The sequence below is a fragment of the Myxine glutinosa genome, chromosome 9 (assembly GCF_964187855.1).
Source record: "Myxine glutinosa chromosome 9, kmMyxGlut1.1, whole genome shotgun sequence".
Lineage (NCBI taxonomy): Eukaryota > Metazoa > Chordata > Myxini > Myxiniformes > Myxinidae > Myxine > Myxine glutinosa.
In genome coordinates this window covers 43,520,530-43,530,241 of record NC_136269.1, presented here as the reverse complement: position 1 = coordinate 43,530,241, position 9,712 = coordinate 43,520,530, and the positions used below count along the sequence as shown (strand labels likewise).

The window sequence follows — 9,712 nt, the reverse complement described above, 5'->3', positions numbered from 1 at the left end:
AGTCTGATCAGTTTGAAATTTATTGAGCGTGATCTACGCAACAATTTTATTAGAAAATATAAATATAAATGTATGAATATAAACGCTCACGTGGTCTGGCAGCCATATTGGATCAAAGAAAAAAAGAGTTGGCTCGCACCAAGTTGACTGTCTTCTATGAATAGCGTCTTTTAAATGCTGTACTTGATATAAATATATATTTCTCTATTTTATTTTAACACCCTTGGGATATATTGTGTACCGGAAAGTCAAAAGGGAAAACACAGCTTAAAAAACGACATTATACTTTCCGGTACACCGAATACATCTTGAATATGCCACATTGTCTCATCCCCACTTCTCCCCTCATTCCCCCAATGAAATTACCTCGTTATGACGGATATATACTGTATTTGGACTGGGGTTGGTGATGGCGCAGGCACGGGCTCCTCCTGTGTCTAGTTTCCTTGGTGTTCCTTGTAGGTAGTCTATGATACCACAACCGATTCTCCCAATCGGCACGATTTCAAACTTCAAAAATCGACAGGGCAAAAATTCACCGTTTTCAGTCCTATTTGAACACATGTAAACACGAGATGCAGTTCACGTGTCGTTTCATGTTTTTGTCTTGTACTCCAATATGGCGGATCGCAAATGTGGTGACGTCACACGTACACTCGCCATAGCTGGCTTACGTTTGTCTTGGAAGAGCCGAGCGAGGTAAATTTTGGACAAGACTAATTCTTTATACCAGTACCGCAATGAAATGAAACGATTATTGGCAATGTTACCTCTAGAAACACAGTGAAATAAATTTCTAACATGTACGGTACATTAATAACTGGTAAACGTTGCATCAGCGCTTAGAAATTAACCCGATAAATTACACCAACCGGAAGCAAAGATTTCCCGGCAGAGGGCGTAGGAGCTTCCGTTGTAATATCCGCACATTGCGGCTGTTTTGACTGCTGTAGGTCCTGGAGTACAAGACAACCGGTTGGATAGACGAGGCCTACTAATGGTAGGCTGCAAGGATAAGCACTCTGATGTGCTGTGTCTGTCAGTACACGTCAGCAAAGAGAAATAAAAGAAGGGCCGAAAAAGAAGAGGAGGGAGGACCATCCCAGAGGAGCGAATTTGAGGAGTGAGTGGATAACAAAAGGAGGTTGGACAGGAAAACAGGTGGCACGTCCAATGGCTGAGGGTGGATGGCGTGCTGGCCTCGGGTCACTCGGCGGTCGAACCGGAAGACCCCCTTGGCTGTGGAGTCCCGGCTTTGAGGATCTAGGACAGGATGAGGATGAGCTCCTTCCCGGGTTTTTCGGGGAGAACATGTTTGAAGAATTTTTAGGAGATTTCGGACGTTGGGCTCGTGGGGAGAGACGTCGTGGTCAGAATCAAGTGCACTCTGTCAGGTGAGACACTGACAGGTGTTACGCCCTTTATGCGCGTTTACGTACGTACCTCTATGACTCAGTGTCACACTTGTTTGTCGGCACGTCAATTTACCTGCTGAGTGAGCTCGTATATCAACCTGATTACTTGGCACGTCTATCTTCTTACTTGCTTACTTGGAATATCTACTTTGCCTGCTTACCTGTTTATTGACATTGTTAGCATGTCTACCTTCCTCCGAAGCACGTTTATGTACCTGTTTTGTCAAATTCTATCTCGGTTCTTCCTGATGACTCGGTATTTGCTGTTTGCTTTTTGTAGGTTCCTTTTGATGACTCCAATGTGGTATTTGGTTTTCCAATTGATTTCAGTGTTTCATTGACACTGATCGACACATTTCCTTTTTTTATTTATAAGAATCATTGAAGTTGTAATGTGAAATGTGACATCACAGCAGGTTGTTAAACATTGTATGATGGACATTGCAAACTTATTAATTTGCAGTAAAAACAAGAATGTCAATAAATTGTTGCCATCTTTTTTCAAAACCCAAAATGACACATTTACTTTATCCAAAGGCTTTGCTGTGCTCTTGGTTCAAATGACTGTGCTTGGTCATGGTTATGGGGAGATCGTGTTCATTTATTAATATTCCAACGTGCTCCTTGATCCTCGTGACTTTTCTTTCTGTCTTCGTGTCCTCTGTTGTTCACATGCTCACCTTGTTATAACTGCAAATTAGTATCTTTCTGATGTCTTGATGCAGCTTGAATCCCTGGCATGCCAGGGATTTGTAAAGATCCTGGTGGAGTCTGCAACCAAGCCATCCACGGATCAGGTCAAGACATGCTTTACTTTAGGATGCCAAGTGATGTTTGAATTGCAATAGGTAGCAGTACAAACAAAGCAGCTTAAACATTCAATTTATGTGCACACTTTTATTTTGTTTCCAGAAAGAAATGATAACTGGGGTTGCCCAGTGAGAAAGCACCTCGTGCCCACAAATGTGTTGGCATTGTAATTTGTGGAAGCGGTTCCTGGCATATTGTCTCGGATACAGTAACCAAATGGCTATGAAATGCAGACAATTTATGGCTGCTTGTTTGACGCTGACGGGTGCAGCTTATTTTGTGCAGGTGTTGAATCTTAGTCACCTTTAGGGAATGTATTGCGAGCTCCAATCGTTGATCACCTTCGAACCTTTTTGTTTTTTTTCCTTTTTAAAATAAATTATGTGGCTTTCAGCCAGTGTTGTAGTGTTGGATTTCATTCAATAAGGTATTCCAAAACATGCATTGAACATTACATACTTTGCCATATATATGTATACATACATACATACATACATACATACATACATACATACATGGCATCTGTGAAGCCGAGCAACTATTTGTCTCTTAGTTACGTACTGTTTGAATTACGTCAGATGCACCCTGACTACACATATGTATGTTAATCACGTACTATTGGAATTCACCTTTTTAACCTTTTGACCCTTGACATTGCTGAAACCCCGTAGACATTTGAAGACCATTTCAGACCCTTTAGATGTCGTTACACATTGGTTTACTCACATCGGCACTCGTACTGCGGAGTGATCTTCTCGGCCCACCTTTGGTGTGCAATTTAAAATGATGATATCTCCACACTTATACTTCAGCATAGGAGGATTCCTTTCAACATCCTGCTATGCTGATGTACCACGACGCACAGACTTGTACCATAGACAATGATCACTGGCTGCATCTTCTCAGGAGCCATCTGGTATGTTGCATTTTTTTTTTTTTAAGATTCCTTTTTTGAGTCCTTGTATCTTGTGCTACTCACAATGTGAAAATCCCAAGTTGAGCTTGACGTTTTAAAATTGTTTCTTTGGTAGCCTCCTGGCTAGCTTCCTCACTGGATGACCTGACCATCGCAGTTTCACTTTCGGCAGGCTATTGATATCGGGCACCTTGGTGCATTTAAGATGCCTGATGTTGGCCTAACGGTTAAGATTGTTGGCTTAAGATCTTCTGGTCTTGAGCTTGAGTCTATATCGTACCGTTAAATAACACCAGGTGTGTTGACTCAGCCTATCATCCTTCCGAGGTTGGCAAAATGAGTACCACCTTACTGGAAATGGTGTACTGCATCAGCAGCGCAGCCATGCTTCCAGAAATGATTGATGCTGACAACAGGAGGCACATATGTAGGTAGGGTTTGCATAAGGTTGTTTGATACATGCTTCTTCTTCCGAACACTTGTGGTGAGGCTGAATATTTTGCATGCTTCTGCACGATGGTCGATGATAGCTCGCTCAAAACCCTAGCGAGCTATCAAACTCTAGCTAGTTGATAGCTCGAAACCCTAGCAAGCTATCATCGCTTCCATGGGAAGAGCACAAACTGTCAGGATCTGCCTTACAAGATCTGCCTTACAAGATCTGCCTTACAAGATTTGCCTTACAGGATTGTCAGGATCTGTCAGGTTGTCTGCAAATACAAGTTCACAAACAGAGGCCTCTAAGACTCGTCCTTGCCTGCAGTCTTGAAAGATCGCAAAGTTTGCCTTCAATTATGAAGCAAAATGTAGTTAGCGGTATAATTTGAGTCGCTGAAAGTGGGAAGCAGCATGGGAACGAATCGGATGCTGAAGAGAGTTGGTTCAAGAAGACAGCCCTTGTATGATGACATTTGAGACTGGAAATGGATTTGAAACAACACGTCCTCCTTCACCTTTGCCTCATTACATCATGGAACTGTAGAATCATGGTAATGAATTTGTCTGCACAGCCAGCTTTAGCCAGAATTTTCCATTAGGACATTTTACTAAAGCCTTGGATAGGTTGACCAAGGCAAAGTAGAGGCCCATGTTTTGTTTGTTGTTCAGAACGCTTCCGTTTAAGTTATCAGGTAACAAAAATCGCATTGGTGTTGCCCCTGCCTTTCCTAAAAGTGCATTGGCTATTTAAATAGGGACTTTTCAGCAATGTGTTTAATGAAACAGTTTAGGGTGTACAATAATATTTCCAGTCTGTGACGAATAGAGATATTCCCCTGTGATTTTGATGGTTGTATCTGTTTACTTTTCTTCTTAAATGGGTGGGTCTTGTAATCCTTGGGTATGACTCCCCTGTGACATATCGTTTGGAAAATCTATTTCGGGCACTGAGTTAGATGATGGATCCAATCTTTGTTTACTTAATCAAGAATTGTGTCGGATCATGGTGCCTACTTAGCAGACATTGCTGAATTGGTCATTTTGGGAAGAGCTGATCAGCAAGGAATTCCGTAATGGTGGACTTGGACGGTTGTTCATTGGCCTCTTCATCAGTGCTTGATTCATGGTTGAGAAAGTTATTGGAAGTGGTCGGCCCATCTGTCCATACTTTTTGATTGTTCTTATCTCTTAGGAGAGTAGATTCCTTCAGCACTCACAATCAGTGATGAAAACACTTGTTTGGGGATTGTGCACATGTCTAAGAGCATCATGGAACTTTGTGTCATTCTCGGGATACATTTGGATTCTGATTGCTTTCTTATTCCACCATTTGTCACACTTTACTTTTTGTTTTGTTTGAAGATCTTTGTGTACGTTGTGTGTGGTGGGCACCTTTCTTTAATGACAATGTTATGTCATTGAGCCAGGCAGTATGTCAGCTTTGTTTCTCCTTGAGCAGGTGATCAATCTCGGCATCACCTTCATTAAAACAGTCTGGCGTGTCCTGGTGTCGGTCCCAGAATCCAGAGTCCTGCAGAATTTTCAATTCAGAATTCAGAAAAGCCCTGCTTCTGTTTCCTCAGAGTTGGTCTTTATTAAATGAAGGTTTCATTTGGTAACACTTGTATTCATGAAGGCTTTTGGTCTTGAGATCTTCTAGGTGCGATGATGTGTCGGTCCAGGTTAGCATGAACGAGGAAGTGGCCAGTCCAGCACTCTGGCCCTCTCAAAGCTCTTTTAATGTCGACGTCTTTTATGTCACGCTGGTGAACATGGATGTTGTCAATTACATATCGGTTTTTGGAATGTGGATCTACTGGGATGTCTTGTTTGTTTGGAAGAATAAAATTATGTCTGTAATTGATTAAATTAAGTGTGTTCAGTGTTTTTCCAAAGAAGCAGGAATCCATTGTTGCATTTTTCAATACCGTCTCCCAGTGATGCCCTTCCAGGCTTGTTGATGTCACATGATACAATAATTGACATCACCTGTGATGATCAGCTTTTTTTGGGAGTGGACTTAAGAGATGGCCTGCAAAGATCTTCATTGAACTAGTGTTCTTGAGAATTCATTGATGATAATAGGATAATCTCTTTCCAGTTAGAGGCAATCTCAATGTCATTCAATGTTATTGACCTGATTTAAATTTTTGCAGAAAATCAATTTCTAGACTCTGCTTGACTTGTACATGTGTTTCTCATTGAAATGTATTCGCTGTTCCAGGTTGTGTTCTCATATTGCAGGGTTGAATTTTAAGGTTCTTTGTTTTGACTTATTTTTTAGCTTTGCCACCGAAGGTGGATGGAAGGTTACGTCTTCACCTGTCGGTTTGTCTGTTTGTTTGTTTGTCTGTAAACAGGATATCTCAAAATGTTGTGGACAGATTTGGATTAAATTTGGCGGAGAGGTTGGGTATGCGACAAGGATGAAATGATTCGATTTTGGTGAAGATCTGGATCTGGAAGATCTGGATCCTGTGGCTGTGAACGTTTATTCGGGAGACAGCAAGCTCATAAGTATTTCAAAGCAATTACATTTCAGGGCTCATGCATCGTTTTATTTTCGTCACCGAAAATGCCACCAAATATTGTTTATAGTCATCAATTCCCCACCAAAGATCCAGATTCCATACACTCTTTTTTTCTATTAAGAAAAATCATGTCCCCAGAATGTTGAGGTCACTAAATGAATAGTTTGTTTTTCTTGCGATTGGTAACTTCACGGCGGATTTGCGTGAGCCCCGCATTTGTATCATTGAATGTAAGTACAGTGGAACCTTGACTTACGAGTGCCCCAACTTACGAGTTTTTCGAGATACGAGCCGTCGCTCGGACGGTTTATTGCTTTGAGATGCGAGCCGAGATCTGAGTTACGAGCTTTCGCCACCCGGTCACGTGGTTATCTTGCCGTGCAAGTACAGTATCTCTGCCGTCAACTTGTTCAGAGTGCCGGCGATAGCTCGCCTTCTCTTTGTGGAAAACACGGTACTGAGAAGAAGAAGAGGATGATGTGCTTGGATATAAAACACGCAATCGTCGAAAAACATGAGCGAGGTGTCGAGGAGGACGTATATAACGGCAGAGGAGAAGAGCATGCCAGGCCACAACTTGTGGATATAAAACACGCAATCGTCGTGTTTTATATAAAACTTGTGCTTGGATATAAAACACGCAATCGTCGAAAAACATGAGCGAGGTGCCGAGGAGGACGTATATAACGGCAGAGGAGAAGAGCATGCCAGGCCACAACTTGTTCAGAGTGCCGGCGATAGCTCGCCTTCTCTTTGTGGAAAACAGGGTACTGAGAAGAAGAAGAGGATGATGTGCTTGGATATAAAACACGCAATCGTCGAAAAACATGAGCGAGGTGTCGAGGAGGACGTATATAACGGCAGAGGAGAAGAGCATGCCAGGCCACAACTTGTGGATATAAAACACGCAATCGTCGTGTTTTATATAAAACTTGTGCTTGGATATAAAACACGCAATCGTCGAAAAACATGAGCGAGGTGCCGAGGAGGACGTATATAACGGCAGAGGAGAAGAGCATGCCAGGCCACAACTTGTTCAGAGTGCCGGCGATAGCTCGCCTTCTCTTTGTGGAAAACACGGTGAGATCCTTAACATCCAACAACTAATGGGACGCAAACGGGGCGCCCAGTTTAGCGGTACACACATTGATGAATCACCCTGCCTGTGATTCACCCATGACAGGTTATAGCTGGGTCGGGATTCAAACCCAGGCTGGACAGTTTAGACTTTAGAGTCAAGTGTGCGTACCTCCAGTCCAGGCCATCCTGCCAACTTGTATGCTGCATACAGGTGAAATATAAAGCGCGAGATATTTTTATATATACTGTATATTTTTTTAAAAATTGGTGTGGTTTTTGGCGGGCTGGAACGGATTAATAGCATTTCAATGCATTTTAATGGGGAAATTTGATTTGAGAAACGAGCAATTTGAGTTACGAGCTCGGTCACAGAACGAATTAAACTCGTAAGTCAAGGTTCCACTGTACTGTTAAAGAATCCATACAGAAGTGAGTTGAACCAAAACAGGTGTATATAAATTACAACTTCAAGTCATAAATATGGGTATTGGCCTTATTTCATGTTTAAACTTCCTGAAAAGTCTAGGAATATTCCTTTAAAATTCCTTTATTTTTCTCAGAAATCCACGTAAATTCCTTTATTTTTCTGACAAAAAATTCCTTTAAATTCCTTTATTTTTGTGGGCGTGTGGTATGATGACTGCAATATCTCTCTACCATCAAGAGTGAACTCTCAAACCTGTCTCCCTCTTCCAAATGCTTGTGGCATCTTGTCAAATCTGTTTCTGGTGTTTGTTCCCCCTCCATCCCCTCCCTTACCTCAAAGGCAACACAGCTGACTCCGCACATGAAAAATCTGAATGCCTAAACTCTGTGTTTGTCTCACAATCTTGTGTCCCAAACCCATCTCTCTCTGTACCCACCGTACCTAGTCGTACCCAGCTGCTCCTGGACTCTGTGTCGCTTTTCTCCTGACAAGGTCCTGGACTCTGTGCTCGACTGATTCTGCAACTGGACCAGACGGAATCAGCCCATGGGTTATAAATCCTGCTCTGCTGCTCTTTCACACCCTCTTCTGGTCCCTTCACCTTCTTTTTCTCAAGATCATCTGCCTTCAGCTTGGTCGTAGTCAACTTGTGGCCCTGAATGGATTTCTCTCGTCTCTCCTTTCTGTTCAGGCTGGAGCTCCCCAAGGCAGTGTTCTGAGCCCTGTGCTTTTTCTGGTCTTCATCAATGATCTTTTCGACTCTCTGGAAAATCCTCTCCATCTCTTTGCTGATGACTCCACACTCTGCCGCTCCATTCCTCATGTCTCAGATCGGTAGTCTGCAGCCTCCTCACTCTCTGCAGACTTGGACAAAATCACAGACTGGTCAAACAAGTGGAACATGTCTTTCAATCCTGACAAATCTCACACTCTTACAATGTCTCTCCGAAAAGACCAACTGGACAACCCTCCGATCTACTTTCTGAACAGTCCTCTTCAAGAAGTTCTGTCACTCAATCTTTTGGGTCTCACTATCTGCCATGATCTTTCCTGGGAAAACCACATTTCCAAGCTGGCCTCCAAAGCCAGCCAGCCGACTGGGCAGCCTCCGTCGTGTGAGGTCCTTCCTTGGCACACCTGAGCTCCTCACCACATACATCTGCAGCTCATTGGAATACTGTTCTCCCGTCTGGGCTGGTGCTCCTGCCTCACACCTGGCTCGTCTTCACGCTGTTGAAACCAAAGCTTTTAGAATCATTGGAATCTCATGCGATGAAGCTGATTGTGAGGGCCTTCCACTCACTCACCGCAAGCAGGTTGGTGATCTTTCTGTCTTCTACTGACTCCTCTCTGGCTTAGCCCCCCCAGCCCTGTCTGTGCTCTGTCCCCCAAATACTCCTACAGGTCGCACAAGATCTGCCAGCAACCCTCTTCTGGTGAAACTGCCAAAAATCAAGACACTCTGCTCACCTTCACACTTTCATTCCTATTTTCTCCCGCCTCTGGAATAAACCCTCTCACTCTCTTCAATCACACTCCTCCTTCCAGGTCTTTAAAACAGCTGTTCACCACCATTTCCTATCTTCCCCCATCCAAAACCTTGATCTCTTCTACCCCTGTTAATTCACCCCAGATCCACTTTTCTGAAATACAGACTTCTTTCCTGGAAGTCCTAGCTGTGTCCATGTGTTTTTTTTTTTTTTTTTTACCTCTCCCACCCCCAACCCCCTTCCCACGCCTTCTCCCCCCCAAGCCCTCTCCCTTCCACAGATCTCCCGATGTCCCTGCTCTCAAATGTTGTACTTGTGTGCTTCCCCTTCTCTCCCCATCTTGTCTCCCTCTCCCTTTATTATGTCTTATGTGCCGGGTTTTTTTTTTTGTCATTAATGTTAGGTTTTACACGAGCCTCAATCTTGTATACAAAAAATATATATAAATTCCCACCGTGTCTTTCATGAAAACGGATAACTTATTGCGGGTACCCAAAATAAATTACAAATTCTTGCCTAAACTGTGGATAACAAGTGGTCTGGCCATCTTGGATATCTCTTCGCACAAGATTATACCACTCGCTATCTTAGAGCGTGGTTGTACT

General features: G+C 43.0%; 1 protein-coding gene across 3 annotated transcripts in view; it reads left to right on the top strand.

Moving 5' to 3' along the window:
- The first annotated feature begins 869 nt into the window (after positions 1-869).
- Positions 870-9,712, top strand: part of LOC137414837 (dnaJ homolog subfamily A member 2) — an 83,687-nt gene continuing 74,844 nt past the window's right edge. The window contains exons 1-2 of one of the 3 annotated variants that reach the window (XM_068100371.2): positions 1,701-2,212; positions 2,897-3,141. Coding sequence is in view for 1 of the 3 variants with exons in the window: in XM_068100368.2 (XP_067956469.1) it covers positions 1,174-1,394 (221 nt within the window). In the remaining 2 variants the exon portion in view is untranslated. Of the gene's footprint in view, positions 1,395-1,432; positions 1,525-1,700; positions 2,213-2,896; positions 3,142-9,712 lie in introns of those variants that run through there. The other 2 variants (XM_068100368.2, XM_068100369.2) reach the window with 2 other exon arrangements.